This window comes from Phyllostomus discolor, chromosome 8 (assembly GCF_004126475.2).
Source record: "Phyllostomus discolor isolate MPI-MPIP mPhyDis1 chromosome 8, mPhyDis1.pri.v3, whole genome shotgun sequence".
NCBI classification, from domain to species: Eukaryota; Metazoa; Chordata; class Mammalia; order Chiroptera; family Phyllostomidae; genus Phyllostomus; species Phyllostomus discolor.
Genome location: NC_040910.2, coordinates 86,967,282 through 86,994,492, shown reverse-complemented (window position 1 = coordinate 86,994,492; position 27,211 = coordinate 86,967,282). Strand labels below are relative to the sequence as shown.

Genomic DNA, 27,211 nt, shown 5'->3' with positions numbered 1-27,211 from the left:
TCTTAGCTATGTTTCCCAGTGCCCGGGCATCCCACCCTCCCCTGCTTCCTTTCTTCTGGCCTCGCCTCTTTGCACGGACAACAGAGCCCCGCCTTCTGCCTGCGTATCAGTTTCTCCTCCAGAGCTGCTACCTCTTCTTGCTCTGCCCGTGTCTGGCCAGAGGGAGAGAGATGGCCAGCCTGGATTCTACACCACAGGGCCCACCCCAGACATGCTCGGCTCCCTGTTGCATGCAGAGGGGGCTCAGCAAATGCTGCCTCTCTCTCCAAATTGACTCTTTTACCCTTCCCCCCACCCCCCATCCTCCACCCCGAGACAGGGTTATGTTTGGCAAGGTGGTGGTGAAGGATGGATTCCAGCTGCTGATGGCCGAGTGTGCCCGCCTTTCTGGCTGAGACACCTGGGAAGTGAGAGTGTGCTGAGGAGTGGGCGGCTGGACACCCCGCAGGAACCTCATCCCAATTAGGGGGTTGGGCCATTTCCTGCCTCCCACGCGGCAGGAAATGAATGTGTGTTATTTCTTCCAGTGTTGACTGTAAGGGTGCCAGACGGGCACCACGGTAGCAGCTCTGGAGGCAGGCGGGGACAGAGGAGCTGACCAAAATCGGAGGTCACTAGGGATTTTGCAGGTCAGTATCCCACATCCCAGATGGAAAAAGTGAGACCCAGCAAGGTGAGAGGACTTTCCCGAGGCCTGTGTCACCTTCTCTTGCATCCAGTTTAAACTCACACATGTAGCTCCAGGGTGGCGACTCTGAGCCAAGGAAGGTGGCTCCCCGAGTCCACCTTGAAGGCAGACGGATACCAGTGGACCTCACTGGGGCCAGGCCAGCCCCATCCCCCAGGCTGGGCCAGAGCTGACCAGCAGCAGAGCTGGATCTGTGGTGGAAGGTGAGGGAGGCCTCCTTCCCTGGATTCTTCTGGAGCTTTTAGTCATATTTTCCCTGACTTGTCATGCTGCCTGTCTTCAGAAAGGTCATCATCACTGTCATCACCACCACCATCACACTTTTAATAGAGGAGCCAAATTTGCAAGTGCCTCCTTTTCTACCTGGACCCTGTGCCCCTTCTGTCCCCTCCTGCCTTTCCAGCACTCGGATTTGGCTCCCAAGGAAGGGTCACCTCCGACAGAGGCCTGTCTGGCCCCCGAAGTTAGCCCCTCCTCCTCTGGGTTTCCAAACCCTTTACCCCTAGGGCCTGTGTCCCCCACTTGACTTACTGAAGGTGTCTCTCCACTCAGTCATGTCCCCAGTACACCCTAGGGTCCTGGAACGCAGGGCCTGTGTTTTACCCATCTTAGATGGAGGACGTGTCCTGTACGATGTGCTCAACAGAGGATTGTCACACGAGCGGGGAACTGTTTTGAAGGCCACTTCTGGGTTTTAAGAGACTAGGGGGCACAGATTAGATTACCACCAAACATTCCGAAAATGTCTCTTTCCCACAAAACAGCATGAACCTGTTAACCGGAGGGAGAGGTGGGGTGAAGACTCACACCTCACACAGTGGAGATGAAGCAGTCGTTCAGGAGGACCTGGGTGGGAAAGGACCGTTTGGAGCATCAGAAAACTGCCTGATTTTGAGGATATTTTTCTTTTGGGAAGGGCTGATGAGAGTCACAAGGCCGTATGTACGACCTGTGTCTGGGGCTATTCCTCTCTCTGCACCGGCCTCACCTGGAGGCGGGGGCTACAGGAGTGGGAGGAGGTCAAGGGTAAAGAGAAAGCATCTACTCCTGCTCCTTCAGTCTTCGTCAGCCACAGCACCTCATTTGCTCAGCTGACCTCTGAATGGGACAGAGTCTCACTTCTCAGCCTGCAAAGGATAAGGGGAAAAGGGGGCCCTTGGAAGACTTACGTTGTGTATCCGGGAGCTCTTTGCAATGGGAGGAGACAGTTCCCAGCTTCGTCCCCCAGCTTTGGTGCTCACACTTGAGACTGGTGGTGGATAAACAGGTCCCAGGGGGGTTGGTAGCCTCCAATCTGTCCAGAGGAGACAGGGAGAGAAAGGCCACATTGTGGAATCCCATGCACAGGGCTCGCTTCTTTCTGGCTGGGCCAGGGTGGATTTCTCCGGGTTTGACCCCAGCATAACAAGGAAGAGGCTCGTGCAGAAGGAAGCAGACCCTCAACCCAGGGCCAAGAATGGAAACTCTTGTTAGGACATAAACGGAACCCATAGGATATTCTGACTTGCTCTTTCTGGAAGCTGGAATGTGATGTGCATGGTGGCCATTCTCTTTGCTAGGTGCAGTGCTGGTACATTGTTTTGCTAAGGACACGTGAGATGAGTTCATTTTCACTCTGGGGGGTTAATTGAGAGAGGATCGTTAGGGGCTCCAAATGGCCATTTAATTAGGTTAACTAAAGAATGAATTATGTGACCCTCCCATTTCCCTGCATTTGTGCAGAATTGTTGTTTTACTTTCATGCAGAGGTCAGAAAACTCTCTCTGTCAAGGGTCAGGTAGTAAATATTTCAAGCATCGTGGGTCACGAGGGCTCTGTATGCAGAAATGGGCCGGGCTAGAGCACAATAACAGCCATAGACGACATGTAAGTGAGTGGGTGTGGCTACGTTCCAACAAAACTTTATTTATGGGCACCATAAAATTTCACATAATTTTCACGTGTCACCCAATGTTATTCCTTTGATTTTCTTTTCAACCATTTAAAAAATGGTTTAAAAACCATTCCTCATTTCCAAGCCATCCAAGGACAGGTTTCAGGACACTCTTGGCCCATGGGCTGTACTTTGACCCCCACATTAGCGATGCCTTGATATGCCTCCTGTTGCAAGGATGCAGGTGCTGGTTTCCAGAATGGAAGTGAGCATTCTGAAGTTTCCTCAGCAATGGCAACATCCGTGTGCAAGCTGGACATCTGGACCATGATCAAGCCTTAACCAAAACAAGCCCAGGCTGGCTGGCCTAAATCAATTACAAAATGTAGCATTCCAACAGACTTTGAAGTCATCCAGTTCATATTCCACATTGGAGGTGTGGCCACACTTCACACCACCTAAGGATAAAAGGCTCCCTCCTATTAAACGAGAGAGAGAGAGAGAGAGAGAGAGGAGAAGAGAAGAGAAGAGAAGAGAAGGAGGGAAGGAAGGAAAAGGAAGAAAGCAAGGGAGAAAGAAAGAAGACAAACCCAACCCCTAGAGTAAATGGAGTTATCATTGTCCCTCAATCATTCGTTTTCATGCTGACTGACTTTTGGGGTGAGATGCAATTCTGCCTCAGTTCAGTGTTACCTAACTTCCCAATGTTGTCAAACAGAGTTCTGTATCTCCCCCCTATGTGTACTGAAGGAGTAAATATTGGCAAGACGAGTCTCTAGGTTTCCTTTGAGGTTTTTCTCTGTCAGCTATGACCTTGGGTGGAGCTCATTTCCTTTTCTCCAGATTTTAGCAGCTGATGTGGAGTGCCGCGTGGGAACCTGGGCGGTGTTTGCGGATGTGGTCCCCGAAAGCTCCCAGCAGCCCGAGGTGAAGCGTTGCTCTTCTAACAGAATTTAAAAATAGGGAATGGAGTGCGCTTCATGTAGCAGTTTCCCTAGGATGTCAGAGAAGGCATAAAAAAAATAACTCAGAGTGACTTTTTCTGGGGTCAGCCAAAACACTTTTTGAGATCATAATGGAATTCTGATGCTGTGAAACTTTCCCTGGTGGGAGCGGGCGCTGGCGAACCAGCACTGCCCAGCACGAGGTCTCGAACAGGGCGGACTCTCGGTGGGTGTTTATAAAGCAGGTGAAGGGGGGTGGGGGTTTCAGAGAGGATTTTGTCTGAACAGGAACTTGGGTTTCCTTCCAGCTGAACCCTCTCTTGGGTTGCATCTCAGGGCTTTGGAGGAGCATGTGACATTCTGGGGGAGAAGTTTCCCTTTAGACTCAAGGCGAACCAAGTCCAGCCGTCAGGTTCCAACACCAGACCACACGTGGCTGTCTGTCTCCAACAGCTGCCACGGGCTCAATGTTTCCTTAAAAGAGGAATCCCGCTTCCCTGGGCTTTGCCAAATCCCCCTCAGTCAATAGCGGCTGCTTAATGCTACATTTGCAATCACTCCTGCAGCAGGGAGGAGCCAGAAGGTAGAAGAGGCCAGCCCCACCCAGCTCAGGATGCGGCCCCCTGGGTCGTGGGGCCTGCATGCCCCTCGGTGGTGGGGGAAGGACCTGGGGGTTGGGAGGGGTCGGGGAAGAAGAGGCTGCTGCTTCTTGTGGCTCTTTTTTTCCTTGTGAAAGAATTATGGCATTTGGGCAATTTTCCCATTCTTATCCTTGGTAATAATTTTTCTTTGTGGGGGGGGTGGTGGTGAGGGGGAGAAGGAAGGGATGTTGAAAAGAGGCTGCTCTCTGGAAGTGATTAAACCCTGGAGATGTCTCCATAGTCATCGAAGACTGAGAAAGCTGTAAAAATGATTATTCATAACCTAAAAACCAGCTCCATGCCCTCCCTCCTGAAAGCACTTCTTCGGTGCAGGAAAAGGGCATCTTTGCATCTTGGAATTACATGCTGAGCTCTCAGGGGCGCGGTTTGTGTTCTACTGATCTTTGAAACCCCAGCACGGGGCAGGAAGCTTGGCACACAGTGGGTGCTTAATACAAGCAGGTGACAGAGTAAACATTAAACACGGAGCACCAGCAGCTTTCTGGGCTACGTGGGCATTTTAATCTTTTCTCAACACCATCCCAGCTAGTAGGTGAGCTGTCTGCTAAAACGGCAGAGTGGCTTGAAAAAGTATGACATGTGTTGAATTTCAATTTCTTTGCTGAAAGTCAGTGGGAACGTGCTTTATCGCCGCTCACGTCTCTTTGGCTTGTCAAGTCTTCAGCGGTTTCTCTTTAAGGGGAATTTAGCTTTCAGGTCACTCTTGTGTTGGCTCCAGCAGTGGCTCTCATCCCTGGCGGTGTGTTGGAGACTCCTGGAATGTGGGGTTTTAAAAAATTCCAAGGCAAGGGCACGCCCCAGGCCGAATGTATCTAAATTTTGGCAGATGGGACCTGCCCAGGCCATCCGGGGGATTCAAACGTGTGCAGCCACGGCTAAAAGCCCCGGGCGGGGGACAGTTTGACTGCACTGGTGCTGGAGCAATAGCTGCTTCTCTGACTGCGAGTCAGCAGTCATGGCAGGCGGCTGTTAAGGGTCGGAAGGATAATCCTGTGGATTACAGTATTTGATGGAAGTCAGCACTTTTTCTTTTTGACAGCGGCTTTTTCACAAGCCAAGAAATCTCCGAGTCTTTGTATCCAAAAGCCATTTAGTTGGATTAAAGCTTTATGGCCGTTTGCCAGTTTTGCACGGGGCAGGCAGGGGCGGGGGACTAGTAGTGTGTGAGAAATGCCAGGATTTCTTTCAGAGCAATGTTGGCGTGATTATCTTCCAAATTCCCGACCCCTACTATGGGGCCAGCCATGTAACAGATGCTCAAAAATGCTAAAATAATTACAGCAGCTACAGCTTGCTGGATACGTACTGTTACCATCTCGCTCAGTGTTCAAGGCAGCCACCCAGCTAGGTCCAGAATTCTGAGATGGCCCCAAGGTTCTGCCCTGATTATGCGTTGTTGCCGGTATAACCTCCCCCTCTTGTGTGTGGGCAGGGCCTATGGACATGATGGGGTTTCACTCAAGATTATGTTAACTGTGGCAAAGGGAAAGGAATTTTGCTGATGTGATTACAGTCTCTAATCAGTTGACCTTAAACCAAGGAAAAGGGAGCTTATCTCAGGTGGGCCAGACCTCATTAGGTGAGCCCTTTAAAAGGGGGTTGAGAGGTTACATCCAAGTCATGCTGGAAAAGCAAGCCACTGTCCATTCTAAAGCTGCAAGTAAAGGATTCAGTCAATGACCCTGAGCTTCAGATTAGATGCTGAGCAGAGAACCCAGCTGAGTTGTGGCCAGACCCCTAACCCCTACTTGGGTGTTGTTTTAAGCTGCTCTGTGATAATTGGTTACATGGTAATAGCAAACTGACACACCACTGAAGGAATCACGGCGCAGAGAAGCTGAAGGACTTGGCCTGGGATTCAACTGGTGCAGCCGTGGGTCAGACCCTGGCATTTCTGATCCCGTGCTGTTTAGCCTTGACACTGTCCTCTGTTTGTGAAATGAGGCTCATCTGCACTGCTGGCGGGTTTGCTGGGAGCCATACACTGGGACAGAACCAGGGTTGGCTCCAAAGCCTGCTGCTCTGTGAAGTGAAGTGGATTAGAGGCAGGAGGTGGCAGCATACCTCACGCATGGTTTCCACACGCACAGAGAAGATCAGAGCCAGAGGCGGGGGAAGGGTATGTCTTTAGATCCACACTCCCAGCTGCCCCTCAAGTTGACACCTACGTAAGCTGTGCCCAGGGCTGAGGAGACCCTTTAGTAATCAGGACTTGGAGCACACAGGCCTGTCTTCTGAACATCAAAGAAAGCTTGAGAAAGAAACATGGTCTTGGTCACACGGTGACACCTGTCTCCTTTGTTCCCACTGAGAGGATATTGGCCTATTTTCTGACCACATCCAGAGTTTAGACCATCATGATGACTAGAGGCATCCTTCCTTAAAGAAAAACTAGCGTTTCCTTCTAGTAGTAAGATACATTTTAATTCAGCTTTCCCATTGTGGGTATGTGTGAATGTTTATTGGAGGGTAAGGGGGTCTCGGGAAGTTATTGCTTTCTGGTGCACCTGGGGTGTGGGTGTGATGCACAGAGGTGAGCAGCCATCCTGAAAACATGAGGCTTAGGGGAAGTAGAAAGCCATATGACTGGCTTGGGTCCCTGCTGCCATCATGGAGCCACCTACCAGCTCTGCACCGCCTTCCTCTGGACACCGTGTCATGTGAGGGAAATACACTTCTCTTTCTGTTGGTGATTTTTTTTCTTTCTATTCCTTCAGGTCCAATGCAGTTCTGTCTGGTGTAAAAATCTATATCATAAGGTATTTGAAAACACTTGGTAAACTGTCCAGTGTTAACATGTGCAAGGAAGAACTCAGCATCTTTGCTACAAGTTAAGAATCCCTTTCTAGAGTTGTAATCAGTGTGAGGGGGAGGACGGGGATGCCTCCCTTCAGTACCGACTCATGGGAAGTCTGGGTGGTGGTGTAGGCTCGGATGCAGGGTGGCCGAAACAGAATTTAACCAGAGTGGCAAATCACATTTGGGTCTAATGTGTTTCCTTTTGTCTGAGGCAGAGAAGACCTGGTAAGGATCCGCTTTCTGTCTCTGAGCACCCCTCACCGGAGCACCTGTCTGAGATCTGAAACAGTACACCCAGGTTTGGGGTGCGCTGAGCCAGTGCGTGCGCCAGGGTGGCCGTCTTCGGCGACAACAGACACAGGATCTGGAACACCAAGGGGGCAGACCCACGCTCTTTCTTTCTGGCCCAATCCCAGCTGAATCCCTGAACTCAGCTCAGGGCATGTGGACAAGGTGCCGCTTGTTCATAGCAAGAGAAAAATGATGAGAATGTTTAGTTTTAGAAAACTAACCCCCCAAAACTCTGTCATTTGGAGCGTGACTAAAGGAGGTGGGAATAGGTAGGCTGAAGAGGAATGAACCCTATGGGGGACGTGGCAGTCACTCCCGAGTATCTGAAGGGCTGCATTGTAGAAGAGGGTGGAACCGGAACTCGTGATGGAAGCTTCTGGGTGGGGGCCAGATCCGTATCTGTGCTTGCACACAACCCTGACAGCCGCAGCTACCAAGGACAGAGTGGCCCATCTCAGCAGGTGGGCCAGTTGCAGGTGGTATTTAAGTATGGATCGAACTACCATTTGCAGGGGGATCCCAGCATGCATTCACATGTGGGTTCCTTCTCTCAAAGGCTTCACAGATGAATTAAAGAGGTACTTAGCGCCTACTCTGTGTAGTGATCAAACTACGGCCTCTAAGTGCTCTCCCAGCTTGGTGGTTCTTTGATCTCTGGGTAGGATGAGCTCCATTTTGCAAAAAGAGAAAAACCAAGGCTGAGATCTGGGACGAGATGCACAGAGCCACACAGCATTTAAGGGGCGGAGCCTTCATTCTTCCTGAGCCTTTGCTCTATCTACTCTCCTTCCTTTTTCAATCATTTGTCCTTTGCAGGAAACAACAACAACAACAACAACAACACAAAATCATACTCTGCTCAACCATCTAGTTGTGGTGAGCATGTGCAGTCATGATGCTCAGTTGTTCAATATTGGTCTCAACAAGGTGTTTTCTGCCTCTGACCGATGGGAGCGAGCCCTCCCTTTGATGTGCAACCGCCCGCGTCTCCCCAGATACCCCCGAGCAGAAGTGGGTTATAGGCAAGGGCTGTTGTTCACATTTCATGCAACATATGGCTTTCTGATTGGGGAGTGGCTGCAGCTTCTGAAGATACAGTCACCCTGCTACTCCCTGTGCTGAGATTCCAAAAATTGCTGTGGAAACCACACATTTCTAAGCAAGCCCATTTCTTCTCAAACATTTCTGAATCTCTCTCTCTCTCTCTCACACACACACACACACACACACACACACACTCTACCACTCCACTGCCAACCTCTACATCTTACATGTCTGGATCTTTCCTGCCAGGATCTCCTGCCCAGCACAATCTCTGTGGGTTTAGGGTTGTTTCATTGGGCAATGAGGGCCAACTTCACTTGTGCAGCTGGGCATTCCACGCACAAGCAGGCCCCTCCAGCTCAGGCTGCCTTTTGACTTTGTAACGCGCCAGGCTTACAAGATGCAACGAGAGCAAATTGGCAGCTGTGTAGGACTGTCTGACGCTGTTGGAAAACTTGCTTTGTAATTTCCTGAGCCTTTCAGGGTCAGAAGTGGGTAGAAACCCCCAAATGGAAGAAAATCCTAATCACTTTCAAGTGGAAGGAAAATAAGAAACAGATGAGCTCACATGGGTGCAGACTAGAGATTCTGAGGCTCCCAGGATAAATGTTCCCAAAACCTCCAAAGCCCCACCTTCGCAGGAAGCCAGCGCTGACATTCTGAGATGATTTACTGGGCCCGGACCGGGCCATCTGTGGCTGGGAGCGGTGCTCCAGTCCACACTCCCCCAACTGTGCTCTCTAAGGCTGTAGATAAGTTGGAGAATGGAACAGGCCCCTGAAACACATTCACTGTGCGTCTTTGATCATCTTCACCCATTTGCTCAGCCCAGGTACTCTCAGCACCTGGAGCAGTGCCTGATGCAGAGTGGCTGCTCCACAAATTCACAATGAACAAATGATTCCATTTTTTTTGTATCCTGTGCACTGCTGAAGTTCTTGTCACTTAGCTGACTTTGCATAAATGGTTACTGCAGGAGACTAAGGTAACAAAGCCTTTGACCTCTAAACAGAACTGAGAGGAATATAAATTGGGAAGGCTGGAAGAGTCAGGAAGAATCAATATAGCTGTGCGGTGTCTGCGAAAGCCATAGGTCCTGTGTGGACCCTCAGAAGTGTCTGAGCTGGGGGGGCAGCATGAGCCGGAAGTTTCTCCCATGAGCATTTGAAGTGTGTGGCTCATTCTGAACTCCATCTGCAAGGCAGACTCCCCTCTCTCCCCTATTTTTGCTGCATCTTTTCTTACCCTACAATTCTCCTTAATTTACTAGTTTTAGTCCTGGGGAGTAAGACCAGGCTTTGCAAATGACCCGTTTTCCAAGCTCTGTCTTATCCAGGTGACATCATCACAGCTTTCATTGGTCTGAATGCTACTCAAACCAAGAAGACTTTTAGGGAATTGAAGCTGTTGATGATCAAAAAGTGAGCAGTGTCTATGTAATTAGACACCCTTTCTGATTCTGTGAATAGGGCTCTCAAGGTAATTAGGAGAACTGATGTGTCCCCTTTGGCAACTGCAATTTGTTACTCTGTTTCACATTTGGAGTAAGCGAAAGCTCTATGTTAATGGCCAGAAAGGGTTGCATCTGCCAGTTAGGAAATGAGGCTTAAAGATAACTTTTCACCCAAGAAATACCCCCTTACTTTTCCCTCCTCTATCAATGACACCCACTTAGCAGAAACATCATGTAGATATGTTTGCAAAAGATTCACTTTCTTTAGCTAGAGAAGCCGATGGAAATGCAAAGGCGTCTTGCCTCTATGCCTTCCCCAGCTCTCCGGGCACAAACAGGACAAGCCAGTACATACGGTTAACTCCAGGTCAGTAAACTGGAGCCTTGGGAGCCACCAGCAGGGCTATGATTTGTTCCTCGTACCTGGGATACCTCATTGGCTGGTGGCTGTTCCCTGTGTTAATGGGATGGGCCCGGGGCTCAGGTGTGTGCTTTGCTGGGCTTAGAAACCGAGCTCAACGTGGAAGCGCCCAACTCTACAGAAGTAAAGGCAGTGAATGGGGCCAGGGGTTGTGGGCCCCTGGCCAAAACCAAGCCACCCCCTGGAGATGGTGTTCTCCATGGTTCCTCCCAGAGTCAGTTGCTCTCATGGAAAAGTCAAGGTTGACCCCCGGGGACCCAGGACACAGGATGTGGCTACTGAGCTCATTGACATGCACAGCCTTCAGTTTCACTGGAAGCAGTTCTTGTTGGCCCAACACCAGATAATATTAAATATGGAAATAAGAGCTTTTGAGCCAGAAGTTGTCCTAAGTAGCAGCAGCTCTGCAGAACTGCTGCTTACAACCTTCACTGTTTCCTGTCCCACAGGATCTGCCCTTGGCCCAGGGGGTTCCAGCTCCGGGACCCCATTTCATAAACCAAAGCGTTCCTGCAGCTGCACCAGGACTGGGTCTGTAGCCCCGGCTGGCCCTACCCTTGGTGTCTGTTCGAGGTTCTGTTTCTCTGAGAGGAGGGCCTTCTTCAGTAGACTCCTCCCCTCCTGCCTCCTTTGTGTTGTCCTCCGTGCTCTGGGCACCTTCCCCCTTCTGCAGCACCTGACCACGAGGCCGGGCCTGGCCTTCCGGCAGCTCCTCAGGCCTCATGTTCTCCTTCTTCCTCTCCCAGGGAGCTCTAGACATAAAACAATAAAATTAAAACAAAAAACATACCATCAGGTGTGACATTTTGAGTGATTTGATAGCCTCGGAGGAGTGGCCCAGCAAGTGGTCAGAAGAGGAAGGAACTGAAGGGGCCCCCCCAACTTCATGAATGTGTATTTAATCTGGGAGGAAAATAAATGGATGCTTTCCACTTATTTTTGCACATCTGCAGATAGTCGTAATGACAGAAGGGTGGGAACAGCTCCCAAGGAGCAGGACAAGTGGAGAACAGGTGTTCCACATATAATAGTTCCAGTGATGACCCCAAAGAATTAAACACATTCACACACACACCAATGCACACACAGACACACACAGAGACAGAAAGAAAGCCATTCTTACAGGGATGAAACACAAGAGGTCAAGAAGCATCTAAGAGCTAGTATTTCATTTTTATGGCGTAGGATCAATATACTTCATATTAAATTGTGGTTTCTGTTTCTTTTTTCCCATTTGCCATCATATCAATTATTTGTTTATATTTTGGGGGAGTTTAAACACAGTTCTTCCGTGACTCTCAAACATTCAAGTCACAAGGTCCTTCCCGATCAGACCCTGCTCACCCCTCCGCCCTCCCCTCCACGCCTCCCCTAGCGCTGTTCCACCAACAGACCCAGCCCTGTGCTCAGGACATGCTGCAGGCTCTCAGGCCTCCGTGCCTTGGCTTGGGTTTGTCCCTCTGCCTGGAGTGTAGCGCTTCCCTCCTTCCCTCCTCTGCTCCCCTTGCCTTCTCGCGATCTCCTATGTATTACTTTACGGTGCTTGTCCATGATGTCCCCCAAATCTCACCCTTAGACCTAGATCTGCCCCTCTCTAGTCCCCATAACCTTTAGGATATCTCCATTTTAGTAATGACAAATTGTGCAATAAATGGTCCATTTTCATGCCTATATCCACTATTAGATTTTATCTTCCATGAGGTCACAGGCTCGATCTTGTTCACCAGTGTCTCCCTAGCAGGCAGGACTGTGTCTGGTTTGATCCCTATTGGATGACTAGATGGCTAGGTGGATGTGCAGATGGATAGACACGTGGGTGGATGTGTGAATGGATGGAAGGATAGATGACAAAGTATTTGGTGAAGGTAGAAGGGAACAAAAGACAGCAGATTCAAAATATTAACCATGTAGAAGGGAGAGTCGGAGTTGGGGGGCAGCTTGAATCAGCCCCAGATCCACAGTGATGACCAGACTCAGGAGCAGATAGTCAAGGGGGTGCTTCTGTACCCATGAAAGTTGCATCTGGGGTTTCTCAAAACTCTTCTGCTGCAATAAAGACTCAGAGAGCAAGACAGGATTTTGTTTTGGCATTTTGTGATCAGCCCATCTGAGAAGCGCTAAGTGATAACATCGTTGGTGGGTTTCATTTTTTCCCCTGAACAGCAAAGAAACTGAATCTGAAAACCAGCATCCTAGAGGTGATAATTAAGAAAGATCTGTTAAGGATTTAGAAATAACAGCATCACTCAGTGATGGAGCTGTCCTCTCTGGTAAGTTGGACAGAAACCTGAGATTTTTCCCTATGCATACAAATAAAAACTAGTGCATCATTTTTCTCTTATGAGTTTATACTGGATTTCTGAAGTCTCTGTTCAACCCCAATGTTTCTCTCAGTCTTCTCAAAAGATCCATCTTAAGCAGTCTGTGTGCCAAGCAAATTTTTAGAAAACAAAACTCTTCAGCTTAGAACATCTGCTCCGCGTGTGATCACGGATACCTCCAACTTATCCAGCAAGCTGTCTGTCACATTCAAACTGACAACCCTAAGGTATATTTTGGCACATTAAGGAAATCTACACTCAATAAACGTTATGATACATGTCTCTAGTGCCCTATTCAAGGATCTTAAAGTGCTCTGCTCACTTTGAGATACTCATTTATAAAGTTGTAGCTAAGCGTTACCATCTACTGGACTTAGGCCGGTATGCAAATGAGCGTGGGCCCAGGGGACTCACTTGCCTGGTCAAGATGAATAGGGCCATCAAGTGACTGCTGGGGAGCCGTGGGTGACTGCCACCAGAGCACATTCTGGGATATAAAAATTATACTCAGATAATGTTGAAGAGCAGAGAACACTTTTTTAAAGGGCCCAAGTCAACCAACCAGTGGGGAGCTGACCAAATTTCCACCTGTTTCAAATTAAATGTGTTTATTATCTTTACTTCCCAGCTCAGCATAATCAGTTAGAAAATATCTCCTGTGATTTTAGCTGAAAGCATATTTTTGTAAGTGTAGTGGGCTGTTGGCTTTCACAGCAAGGCAGTGACGTCTCTCCCCTCACTTTGACTCTGAGGTGGGCTTCCCCGGAGCTGCAGGGTGGTGTTGGTGGGCTCTCCTCCTTCAACCCTCGTCGTCTGCCCCATTGGGTCTCAGGCTCTACGCTAGGTGTTGGGAGTAGAGTGGGAGCAGAGAGTCGGTCGGTATATATATGAGAGAAGTAATTGCAGATCTGAAGGGAAATAAGGGAGACAGAGTGAGTAACTGTCAGGGACCCCCTTTTGGATTGGGGGGTCAGAAAAGGCTATTTGGGCAAATGAATCAAGAGCTAAGACCTAATGGCTTAGAACAAGCCATTCAAATAGAAACTGGGAGATAAGTGTTCCAAGAAGAAGAAATAGCCATTGCAAAGGCTTTGAGACAGTCAAGGGCTTGTAATATTTGAGCACAGAGAAAACAAGCCAGTGTGGTGAGGGCGTGGGGATAGGGAGAGAGAGAGAAGAGAAACATGGGATGAAGCTGGAGAGAGGCCAGATTCACGTCAGGCAGGGCCTCATAAGAAATGCTCAGGATTTTAGGTTTTATTCTTGAATGGAAAGCAATGGAAAGCCAGGAGAAAATGCCATAGGTAGATTTGCATTTTATGAGGATTAATTAGGCTGGATAATCTATGATGAACAGATTGGAGAGTGTGGAGGGGGCAGCCGGGAGGCCAGGTGGAGGTGGTTGCATCCAACCAGGAGAGAGGCGATGGCGGCTTGCCCTGGGATAGCATCACTGGAGACGGAGAGAGGAGGGTGGGAACGAGGGCTAGTGGAGTTGGAGGTGGGCTTGGCAAGACTTGCTGATGCATTGGCTAGAGGCGATAAGGGAAAGGAAGACTCAGGGGACCTGCTAGTGTTTTGACCTGAGCAAGAGGGTGGATGATGGTGCTGCTTGCAGAGATGGGGGCTCTTGGGGGAGGAAGAGCTGTTGTGTGGGAAGGTGGGGTATGAGAGTCCTTTTGGACTTGTTCATTGGGGACACCCACTACTAAGCCCTATGTAGAAACAGAGAAGTCTCTTGAAAGGTGCATTTTAATGTATTGTTTTCACTTTAGACGTCATGATAGAAACCTTTGGAAGACGTGAGATGGAGGCTGAGACAAGTTGGGAATTAGAGATGATTCAGGGGTTGGCGGTAAGTCTGGTCAATGACATAGCACATGGAAATACATAACCATGGATTTCCTCCTCTGCAACGTCTCCTCCGACCAGACTTTATTCCTGCATGGGGATAAAACTGCTCAGCCAGATACGGGTGCAGGGAGTCTGAGAACTGCTTGTGCTGAGAGGGATGGCAGAAACTTCTGGAAAGGAGGACAAGAATTACAATACAAAGAGGGAAGGAAGTACTTGGGACTTGCAAGGCATGCTTGGAGGATGATACAATCTGTTTATTTACTATTTTCCTTTTGAGTTTTAGCAAATGGAATCCATTTTTTAAAAGGCACTCTCAAAATGACATTTCTCTGTAAATCAGATATGAAAAAAATGAACTGAGGCACCGCTTAGCATTTCCTCAGCCGAGTATCTGCCTGCCTATTAATTTTCAGCAGATTCTGTTGGTTTTTCCACCAGCCTGCCTCTCCGAGCACACACTGCCCCACTCTCTGCTTTGCTTATCTCCTCTTCTGTTTGATGTTCTAAAGGTGTCCAGGGTGCTTTTAGGAAGCATAACATTTGGGTACCTGGTGAACAGCCTGCAATGCAAAATGCATTATCTCAAGGTTATCACTGGTAACTGACTAGGAAGGATAGATTGTCCCGTGGGTTTCTGGTTGGCGTGCCTAGAATCTCAGGGTTGTACAAAAAAAAAAAAGTCACCTACTTTGGATAGAAAAAGCTTAAGTGTTGCAGTCAGAGAAGGCTGGGTTGAGCCCTGAGCTCTGCTGTTTTCTATTTGTGACTCCAGGCTTTGGACTAAGGTCTTCGAACCCAGTGATTTCATCTGAAAGTGTGGGTAATGATATATATGTAAATTGCAGGGTTGTTGTGGAGATTAAATGATATGACACGTGAAGTTCTTAGCATGATACTTAATTCATGCTGGGATCCACAATAGTCCATCGTGTTATTACTCTAAACGAGTGCACACAATGGTTGTTAGTTGGACAGGAAACACACACTCATGGGTGGAGGCGTGTTGGGGCCTGGGGTGCTGGGGTGGAGTTTCTCTGTTACTGTCTAGCAAAGGTTGCAGACTGGAAGCTCCTGGTGTGTTAACTGTAACTCAACCATTTTTTTAAATTGAAAGAAAATTTTAAAATGAACAATTAAATTAAAAAATAGTGACCTTCCTTATGCAGACTCTCTTGTAGCACAGGGCTCCTTCCAAGCCGGATAGCCACTGTCAGCTGTGACTGAGACCCAGGGCCCAGTCTCAAGAAGACCTTGAATCCACAGCAAGGTACAAATGAGGCTTTGTGAAGAGAGGAAGGGTTTTCTAAAGTCCTTAGAGGTTTCTTTTAGCATATAAAGAAACAGGCTAGATTAAATAGGATCAAAGCCATAGTACAGAGGCCCTGGCTGGGTAGCTCAGTTGGTAAGAGGGTTGTCCTGTTACACCAAGGCTGAGGGTTCCATCCCTGGTCAGGCACATGCAAAAATCAACCAATAATGCATAAACAAGTGGAGCAACAAACTAATGTCTCTCTCTCCCCCTTCCTCTCTTTCTAGAATCAATAAATTAAAAAAAGCTATAGAGAGGGCGGAGGAAAGACTTACTGGCGATCTCTACCAGACAGAAAGAGGAAGCAGAAAGCATTGCCATAGGATGATGGAGGGCATCTCTGTGGGGGTGGAGCCAGCATGAGTGTCTCAGTGTTGTCACTGGGAAGTGACCACCTCTTCACTCCAGCTTCCCTTTCTGCCACCCCACCAGGCTTAAGAAAGATTGGGGTCGGGGTGCTGAGGCATTAGAACCCCCCACAGAAAGCCCAGCAGGTCTGGGGCGAGTCAGCACATCCTGGCTCACCCTCTGCTTCCACACTGTGGACCACGGTTTGGAGGTGGGGGAACAGCCAGGGCAGAGGGTCTCTCATGGCCCAGAGTTCCTGTCTGCCCTGGTCAGGGGACGCCAAGGTGTGGAGAGCAGCAGTATTCTGGCACAGGCCTGTGGTCAGGAAGAAGGCAGGAGGCCACAAAGGCTTAGGGACCTGATGATTTCAGGGACCACAGAGACCTGAGTTTTCAGCAGCAGCAGATACCAGCAGGATGAGAATTCACAAAGGACAGTGAGGTCAGCCACCCTCCAGTAAACACCAGCCCAGGACATTTAAGGACAAGACTGGTTTGCTGCCAAGTCCTCCAGGGACCCCTGCTGCAAGGGTGTGCCAGCTTCCTCGCAGCCAGATACCACGTTGCGAAGGAGGAGGGGACCAGTGACCCCCTGGAAGAGGGAAGAAACAGCCTTGGGTTGACTGGGTATTTACCCAGACAAGGCTGAATTAATCTCAAAGTGAAATGTTTCTAACAGGAGCAGAGTGAGTTACGCTGGATGGGCAATTTTTATTTCTCTCCGCCAGCAGGAGGAGTGGGAGCTCCAGGATAAGAGAGGAGTGAGACACGAGTTTTGTTTTGTCGACACCTCCGCGGGTTCTGTGCAGATTGTGATGCTCTCCCCTCCCTCGACTTCCCCGCGAGGTGGGCTCTTTCCACTGGGCTTTCACCTTCGAGCCACTAGTCAGATTAGGGGGTGGTGAATGAATCCCATCTAATACAGTCATTACTTGTACTCATTAAATTATTTTTAATATAATACCATAAAAGGAAATAAGTGCAGAAAGAAAAATATCCATATCCCCTCTCCCCTATGGCAAGGACATGTACCTTTGTTTTTGGTAATAATTTCCTTATCGATGTTATTAAAATAGTGGCTGACAGTTTGGTCCAACCCTCTGCCTAAGAAAGACCGTGCTGCTGACACGCAGACCTTGTCCCAGTCACATAAAGGAAAAGAGAGGCGAGCCGATTACCTGACGTTGTCCCACGGCATCAGGGTTTTTCTTACTTGGCAGAACTTCCAATTAGTGAAATGGGACATTCTTGGATGGCATTCAGACTCAACAGCCTTGACCGGATTTCACTCTTTGTGTCCTACGACTTGGCCTTTGCCCTTACACAAAATCCCAAGATTCGTGGGCCCTTCCCTTCATCCCTTGTCTGGGATCCCAGACCCCGATCTGGGGCTCCAGACTCCTTTGGGGTGTTGACATTATGATGTGCCTGGAAGAATGTTGCAGATGGAATTCCTAGGTCTTTCTAACTGAAGTCTTGAAGAAGGGGTTTTGGCTTTGCTTACTTCTGCACGTTTTCCCTTTGTGCGTCTAACACACGTGGCATTTTAAGGACGTGTTTGACTTGGACTGGGAGTGAGCAGTGAAGCAACCCACATTCCCCTGCTCAAATGTGTACGGCTCTTGCCTGAGAGCAGACGCTGTTCTGAACAGTTGCTCGTCCCATTTCCTCGGAACTCTAAAGGGACACCATCAGGTCGGCCCCTCTTCGTGGGTGGGGAGATGCCTAGTTCATCAGGACTGCCTACCAGGGTCAGCCTAGATGTGAGATTACAGGTTGGGGAACCTCCTGTGGGAAATGAAGGCAGCTGATATTTTGAGATGACATTCGGCCACCTCTCCAAATATTCCCAGGGGTGTGCCCTCAGCACTCTGGAGTGTGTAGATGGGTGATGGTGGCCTTCGGGCCACAGGGGAAGTTTGTCAGCCCTGGGGGTCAAGCGCCTATGGGTTTTCAATGGTGAAGAGGAGCCCTGGGGAGTAAAATGGAGGAAACACTGAATGAAATCCAGGCACAAAAATCTGTGGACAAATAGGTGAAGCGAGTCATTAAGACTGCAGTTTTTCCTCCACTAAATGCTAGGCTTTTTTGGGGTTCCTGATGTCCATGATATCAGCTTTACTGGCATTACCAGATGTTAAACCACACCGGCTGAATAATATGGGAAAAATCAGATCATGATAAACCATCTATGTCAAGATGTCATATATGTCAATATAATGTCATATTTCTCATTTCTATCATGACTTCCTCTTTGACTGATGAATGCTTTGGAACCATTTTTAGTTTCCAAATACACAAAAATATTTTGGGCTTTTTTTGGGCAGGGGGTTGAGTTTTTATTTTCTTGTATTGTGGTCAAAGAATATAGTGTGCGTGTTTTACCAATTGTTCAATATGTATTGAGATGTCCTTTGTCGCCTAGTCTGTGCTCAGGTTTTGAAATGTTTCCTGAGAAGAGCGTGGATTATCGAAGAGCCGAGATAAGAATTCCAAATATGTGGGTTTTGTGAAGTGTCTTAATCATGGTGTTCATAATAGCAAAACACATTCCCCAACATAATTATTAATTATTTGATCACTTGATTCATCAGTTTGTAGCAGATGAATGTTAAAACCACACTCTAAGAAGTTTAAGTTTTCGTAAATCTATTGACTTTTACTCTGCATGAAATGACCGTATTTGTAGGTCAGTCAAGTGTTGACAACTTCACGCAGCCCAACCCACTGTTTTGAAGCTCCGTTGCTGGTATTTATTGTCTCTGGTTTGTTACGCTTTTCTAGTTTATTATGGGGTAACCTTTCTTGAGCCTAAATAATATTTTTTCCTTTAAAGCCTATTTTATTTGACATTTATATGATTATAACATCTTTATTTTGATCAGTATTTTCTAGTATATTGGCTATACATCTTTACCCTAAGAGCTATTTGGACCCATGTCTGACATATTACTTTTTCTATTTATTATACATTTTTCTTTGCCCCATCCCTTATTCCTAACTTCCTTTAGTGAAGTAAATTTTCTTTAATGTTCTTATTCTCTCTCTCTGCACTTTTGGGAGTTATATATTCTATTTCTGTGATAATCCTACCAAAACACTCAACTCTGGTGACTTCCTTTTTTTCCCCAGGTAAACTCGCCCAAGCTCCAAGGCATGTTCTAGTTGAAAATATCCCACACATGGATAAACCCACCGGTTTCTCCAGAGTCCAGGGTGCTGTTTATTGGTCACTGGGCAGCCCAAACACAGATACAGGTGGTGGAGAGGAACATAAAATGCCCCGAGTACAGTGAGAACCAGGAGAAGCATTTGGTTAAGTTACAATGCGCAGTTCTCACAGCTGTCCAATCTTTTGTCTTACTCAGACCGTGGTTCTCAAACTGGGGTGCACCCGATCTCCAGGAGGGCTTGTTACATATAGATCTTGGGCCCACCGCACCTTGCTCCTGGGATATAACTGGGAGTCTGCCTTTCAAAGAGGTTCCTAGCTGATGTTAATGCTACTGCACTTTAAAAACCACCACCAAGATTAAATTAAAGGGACCTTCTATACCAAGTACCGATACCCACCCCTATGTAAGTACAATTCGCCTGGCCATCAAATAAAGACTATAGATTCCCCCCTGAGGGGCTTTTAACTCTCATTATTTTGGTTCTTTGCTTAATAATTCAATCCAATTCCCAAGGCTGATGAGATTTAAATACATCGTTCCTGAATGATTACTGAGCGAGCAGCGAGGAACATCTCTGGTGATGGAATTTAATAAATCGAGCCCCATGAGTTTACCGGTGTTCGACTGCTTTTGACTCACAAAAATGGAATTTCATGGAGCTCAATCCAGTGTTTTACTTCTCCACAATGTCAGTTATTTTTTCTACATTGCCTCTTTACACCCTTTCTCTGTTTTCCATCATGGGTCTCCTCTCTCTCTCTTCTCCCTGGCTCACCTTGTCTCTCTGTCCCTTTCTCTAAAACTGTACAGGAGGAAAGACTGGGACTCAGAAAAGAGGGTGCGTGTGCCGTCACTGTAGCGCAGTGGTCGCCAGCGCGGCTCTGTTGCTGGACCGCGTGGTGCTAACACTTTCCATCTGAGTGACTCTGGGTAAGTTACATAACCTTTTTGCGCCTTGGTTTCTTCAGGTACAAAATAGGGGTTATAGTCGTACCTGCCTCATGGGGTTATTGTGAAGGTTAAACAAACTAATTGAGCTAAAGGATGTAGAAAAACAAAAATTAGGTATTTGATAAATATTAGCTAATATCCCTGTATCAAAATTTCCTTGTCTTTGGTTTGAAAGGATGGCAAGTAGAAAGATGCTCATCATGTGTTACTGAGTGAAAAAAGGGCTCAGAACAATAAATGCAAGATTATTTCATGTTGTGTAAGTATTATCTACAGGCAAAGGAGATACATAGAATTTCCTGGACTGTGGGTTATTTATATCTTCCTTATACAAGATCCCTTGTACTGTTTGAATTTTCTAGATTCTCTAAAATAAACATGTGTTACTTCTGTGTAATAAACTACACTTTAAAAACACATCGACTACGCCTATTTTTATGCTATATGCAGCAGAACCTAAATTAATGCATTGTCACGTAGAGACTGAGTATGTATGTGAGAAACCCTCCCATCCAGAATCTCAGTCTTTCGGCCAGAAGTCCGGTCAGGACGGGCCCCTCCGACGCAGAGCCCGGGGCTGCCAACTGCGACAGGACAGCGAGGGCAGGCCTGGCTTACTTCATCTTGAACCATCTGCGTCAGACTATTACAACAAAAGCCTTTCTCCCGAGGAGCCTTAATTGCTCTAGGAAGTGGTGATTCCCTCTGAGTCAGAATGGATGACATTTGAGGTCCTTTAAAACCCTGAGTTTGACAAATCTTTTTTTTTTTCTTTTTTTAAATACAGAGAAGGAAGACTTTAGTTAATAATAGAATGGGACCTAGAATTTTGGTTTCTTGATTACAAATTCACTATTCCAACATTGGAGACCACCCTCAGGGGGTCCCCCTGTTCTCCGCCCCCACAGTTCACTCTCGTGCCTTGGGGCCATGCTTGTCTTGAATGACGTCTTGCCATACTCCTTTCTCTTCCGAAGACAGTGCCTCAGTGGAGGGACCCTGGTGGGAGCTTTGTCACACTGCAGCCTTCCTTCACACTTCAGGAGGAATGGACAGAAGAATGCTGGAAGGGTGACCTATGGGGCGCTGCAAACTACAATAGACTGAAGGCGGACACTCGAGAAGAGGCTCTAGGAGCAGTACTTGCTCTGGGAGAGAAGCAGCTGAGCTGCATCTGTTTGGGCTCGTGAATTCGGCAAGGCGGCGCTCCCCGCCACGGTGCTGGTGCTGCCTGTGCAAGCTCGTGACCGCTTGGTCCTCCTGTCTCAGTATGGGGATGGATTCCAACTTCAGCACAACATGTTAAATTAGACACCAGATGACTTCATTTAATTTCCCAACTCAGACGTTGTAAGTATATAGGTGGAGAAAGGCTGATGTTTGCCTTCGTACTCTTTATGTATAAAGAGAGAAGGTGTGTGAGAGAGACACAGGAACTTAAACTAAAATAGCATGTTTTTCTTGTACTTAGAAATATCTATTTGTATAAGATGATTAATATGCCCATTAAATATTATTACTTCCTGTTCATTAAAACAAGTTTCCAAATGATTACTACTTGAAAACAACTATGAGCTCTAATTGACATTACTTCACATATGTATGGGAAAGAACCACAGCGATTTTCTTGAAAGAGTAGTAATTCATGGCCTTCATTACGTGCTCAGATGATGTCATTCATTCATCGAGGGCTTCCACAACAACACAGCGCGTGCCAGCCTGCACTGGGCCGGGCGCCATCCAGGGCAAAGCAGGGAAGTTTCGTTATGGAATGGAAAAAGTAAAAAGAACTGCTTTTCTGGAATGTCTTCTTTAAAAGTCACTTGATGATTTTACTGATTCAGGAGAGTTTAAGTGCAAAAATGAAGAAGGAAATATGGAGGAGATAACGTTTCCTGTCTCCAAAGACAAAATGTCCCTTCACGGTTAGAGTGTGATAAACTTGAACTAAAAACACTATGGAAAGCAGTATGGAACTTCCTCAGAAAACTAAAAATGGATCTGCCTTTTGACCCAGCAATTCCATTGCTGGGACTCTATCCTAAAAATACTAAAACACCAATTCAAAAGAACCTATGCATCCCAATGTTCATAGCAGCACAATTTACAATAGCTAGATGCTGGAAGCAACCAAGATGCCCATCAGTCAATGAATGGATCAAAAAACTATGGTATATTTACACAATGGAATTCTATGCAGCAGAAAGAAAGAAGGAGCTCCTACCCTTTGAGACAGCATGGATGGAGCTGGAAAGCATTATGCTTAGCGAAACAAGCCAGGCAGTGAAAGACAAATACCATATGATCTCACCTTTAACAGGAACCTAAATAACAAAACAAAGAAACAAGCAAAATATAACCAAAGACACTGAAATAGAGGACAGGCTGACGGTGACCGGAGGGGAGAGAAGGGGGAATTTAAGGGGACAGTGGGAAGGGTTCACAGGAACAAACTTAAAGGACACATGTCATAAACTAAGGGGAGAGTGGTAATGGGAGGGAAGTGGGGAGGGTGGGAGGGGAGACTGGATTGGGAGTAAAAAGGAGAAAACTGTATTTGAACAATGATTAAAATTAAAAAAAATAAATAAATAAAAAAAACAACAAAAAAAACCCCCAAAACAAATCATCTGTGAAGTTCTTAACAAGCTCTATCGATAATCATGGCAGGAGAATACGAAGCCCTGAGTGTGTTTATTTGACTTAGAAAAGGCCCACTGGGGGGGCACATGTTGTGGGGTGTCCTCTTCTTCAGTGATCACAGGCAAATGATTCTTCTCACACAATCTCTAGACACAATCTCTCCCGTGGCCTTCAGGAGGAAACAGAGTGCAAATGACATCGTGGAGATTTCAGTCAGATCGTCCAAAGAGGGCGAGAATGTCACTGACAAAACTGGGGCCTACTCAGTGTGATGGGGCAACTGCGCCCCCAGAGATGTGAGAAATTTGGGGAAGGATAACTTGATGCTGAAAAGGTTTGGAAGGTTTTCTTCAGATTGATCCCCTCTAGAAGGGGAGACAGGGATGTGATGTCTCATGAGCATCTGCCATGCGACTGTCATGGTATGTATTGACCACACACATGTGCACATACACACACACATGCATAGGCATGTTTATCACAGGCACATGTGTTAGATTACACACATTATGTAAATGTATATTTATACTTAATATTTTACAGAGTAGATCACAGTAATTTAAAATGTAATCATTGTCATAAACCTGTGGTGTAAGTATTGTCCATTTTAATGACGAGGAGTTGAAGGAGCAGAGTTACCTGAATAAGATCGTACGTGAGAAGAATGACATTTGTGCTGAGGCCTATTGAATTCCAGAACCCACTATTTTTTCTCCTCCATATTAATGTCTGGAGAATAAGTTCATTGAAAACTTTAAAAATCAAAGTGTTTTTGGTAGACTCGTTCACCTACTAGGAGTGTGACTGGGGTAAGTTCCCTAAGCTCCCTGGGCTTCATGTGACCATTTTGAGAAATGGGGATCACAGCAGTCTTACTGCCTGTCTCAAAAGGTTCCTGAAAAGTTCAATGAAATAACGAAGTCAAAGTAACATACAAAATATCGTCGTAAAAGCACTGCACAAAAGTAAGGACCCGTGTCTTGTTTTTATGACTGTGCAAGGCAACCAGAGGAAATTACCTAAATTTAGCCCATGACTTAAACAAGATCAAAAAGAACAACAAAGTATGTTTTATTGCAATTTAAGGAAAATACAAATTAAAAACTTCTTTGTTTAGAACAATGGAATGTTGATGCTTATTTAAGCTGAGTGCTGGATAGAAGGGATTCTCACTACTTTGGTGCGTTTGAAAATTTCCATCAAAACAAAGTGCACACAAATACTTTCTTGTTTGACTATGAAGATTAGATAGGATGAGGGCTAAGAACAAGAACTTAGTGGCCATAATGCCTGGGTTCAAATCGTACTTCTGCCACTCGGTAGCTGTGTGACCTTGAGTAGTTTACTTGACCTCTCTGTTTGATGGCCTCATTTATAAAATGAAGATAATCATAGTACCTACATCAAGGGCTTGTTAGAATTAAATAAGTTGATATTTGTTAAGCACTTAGTAAATTATGCATAAGTATTTGATAAATGATATAAAAATCTTTGGTTTCTGAATAGCTACTATTATTTACAAGGAACATGAAGCTCAGAAAGGTCAAGCAACTTACCCAGTGTCACAAAGTTGTGCCTGGGTTCGATTCTGGGTCTGTCTGATTCCGAAAGCTCGGCTCTGTGTGCTGTGCTGTCTCCCACGGGGAACCTAGTGTAGATAGGCCCTAATCTGGCAAATGATAGCTACTGTGTCTGCCATGATAGCTGCTGCATTTACCCTAGGATCAAAGGGTATCTTGGAGACCAGGAGAGTTCCTGGGGTAGCTCTATGTGTGGGAGGCCCAAGAACTAAGTCCTTCATAAGGGCCACCAGGAGGCACTGTTTGAGGACCCCCAGCCCTTTCCGGAAGGGCTTTGCAGGGAGTCAGAGTTCCCCGGGGGGTGGAGCCGAGCCCTGAAAATTGTTTGGTGGGATGGTTATTGGGCCCCCACTTTACCCAAGGTGACCAAGGGGTCAAGAGCTTTGGTAAGAAACATATGACAGGCTAGTATGCCCTGACTCTACATAAACCCCAGAAAAACGACCACACACATGATGCTTCCTATGTTTCAGACCATGTTCTAAGTGTGTCACACACTCAGCAGTGCATCCGGAGAGCAGAGAGTAATGGACCTGGGTTCTCTTAGACGGCTCATGCAAGCTCTGGAAGCCTCAGTGCTTCTGCAGACTTACTGCCATTATTTGGAACTATCTTTGGCTAATAGAATTGCCGTTGAGCTGGTTTTATTAGCTCCAGAGTGAAATAAAAGAAGTAGACAGATCACGCAGGCTGCCTCAGTCATATGGAAGGGGGAGAATATTATAGGTTTGCTGTCATCTAGTCAGATGTAATGAATGTTCTTATTCTTTCTGAATCAGGCCGATCTGAGCCCATTCCGCATGTAAGAAAAAGTGCTAACCTCACATGATGTCAGGAGGAAAAATGAACATGCAGGTGGGTTGAAACTCACCCTATTCCTTAAGGAAGAATGAAGAAAATGTTAGTTACTTTGACACAGGGGGACATACTTATCACTAAGAACATTCGTAGCATATAGATCACCCAGGAATCTTTCAGTCCTTTTCAGTTTGACCGAAGTACATTCCTGAGGCTCAAAGCTAAATAGTCAAATGCTGCACTATGGAAACTTGGTGTAAGCAGTGGGATTCTGCTGATGCCTAGATTTAGATTTTAATGACCTCTCAGACCTGGTGGCCAGTCCCTGCAATCACGATGAGCAGTACTGTAATTAACATCAGTACACCTCCTTCGCAGAAGACATTATGGGCGTTTTCCCGTGTGACCTCTCCAACAGCTCTGTAGGAAGAACTGCACTTACCTCTGTTCTAGAAGTGGGAGACACTGAAGTCCAGAGACATAATAAGGCTTGGGTACCATGGTGTACCTGGTTACTGGTGGTCCAGGTTACGAGCCCAGGGATTTACCTAACCATCGGGGATGCTTTCATTCTATCCCATTGTTTCTCACCAAAAAGTAACAAATGTATGGTAGGAGAGATTGCTTGTCTCAGGCCTTTTGTGCTTCTATGACAGGATAGCCTAGACTGGATGGCTTATAAACACTATTTCTCAGAGTTACGGAGGCTGGGAAGTCCCAGATCAAGGTGCTGGCAGATTTGGTATCTGGTGAAGACCTGTCTCTTGGATCGTAGGCTGCCCTCTTTTTGCCATGTCCCCGCATGGCTGTGGGGACAAGGGAGCCCTCCGGGATCTCTTTCATAAGAGCACTAGTCCCACTCATGAGGGCTCTATCCTCTCGGCCTGATCATCTCCCAAAGGCCCCACCTCCAAGCACCATCCCATTGGAGGTTAAGATATGAATCTTGGGGGAACACAAACATTTAGTCTATAGTGTGATATTCATAAAAACAGATGTAGCACAATACAGAAATTATGAGTTTGTAAGTAAATACCAAAAAGATAATTAGCTCATGAAATTATTTAATAAATAACAACCTTAGCTCTTTGGGGGATAATATGCAGCCCTACTTTTCTACCAGCCCCTTAATTTTTTCCCTGGGCAGGTAGGCAACTATTTGCAAAGCTGCTCAATGAAATGGCTTCATTCTTTAAGAACAGGTTTTCCAGTTTTTGCCCAGATGCATCATCTGACAACTCTTAGGACAGTCAGACAGAGGAGGGGAAGCCTCCTGATTTCCCAGTCCGTTAGGTGACATTGCAGCAAGGAGGTGGTAAGAATTGTATGACATGATCTTTCCTGAGATTTGTGTGAAAATAGTGAGTATGAATGGTTACGGGGAAGACAGCCTAGTAGCAGAAAAGTTCCTTTTTCACCTAATCACCACTTAACGTAACTTGGAGGGAGGCCGGCACGGTCTCTCCTAAGCTTCCGTTGTCGTCGCGCATCTCTCTCTGAGAGGGACCTGCAGCGGCATTCTGAAGTGGCATTCTGAAGCGGCAACAGCCCAGCTGAGCCCCCCCTCCCCATTCTGCGGAATGGTTTCTCCACCGAGGTGGGAGCAAGGAGATCAAGGGGTGGACGGCCATCCATAGCTAAAACATACCCCATGTAGAGCTGTCTTCCCTTCCACGAACAGTAGGTAACCACACAAACACTCTGCAGAGAGCCACGGAGGAAGAGACAAGTCCGTGTCCCCAGAGAGGGTAGGTCACCTTGCATAGCGGGCTGGGTGGATACCGACAGCCCCACACTCCAAAGTGAGCTCTCAGGAATCAAGAGCAGGGCCCTCGGGTCCCCTAACAGTGGACTCTGTGCACGTTGAGGCCCATCCGACTGCTTTCTGGGTTTTCTTTTCTGGCTACTAATGACTGGGTCAGCCAGAGACATAACAAGCAGTCTGTTCTCTCACCAGTGATCTTGTGGTTCGTTTCTCCCACCTTACCCACTCATTCTTCCCCCTCAACATACTCTGGGAATTACTGTCTTTTTCTCTTTGTGTTTATGCTGAT

The 27,211-nt window shown here is 46.9% G+C and overlaps 1 protein-coding gene across 3 annotated transcripts in view; it reads right to left on the bottom strand.

The window, feature by feature from the left end:
- The window catches only part of LOC114503807, a 46,335-nt gene that overhangs the window by 2,787 nt on the left and 16,337 nt on the right, over nt 1-27,211 (bottom strand). For all 3 annotated transcript variants that reach the window (XM_036033448.1, XM_036033449.1, XM_036033446.1), the window contains exons 2-3: nt 10,731-10,927; nt 1,858-1,982 (exon numbers count right to left, since the gene is read on the bottom strand). In XM_036033448.1, coding sequence (XP_035889341.1) covers nt 1,858-1,982; nt 10,731-10,899 — 294 coding nt within the window. In that variant the 5' untranslated portion in view covers nt 10,900-10,927. The remainder of the gene's footprint in view (nt 1-1,857; nt 1,983-10,730; nt 10,928-27,211) is intronic.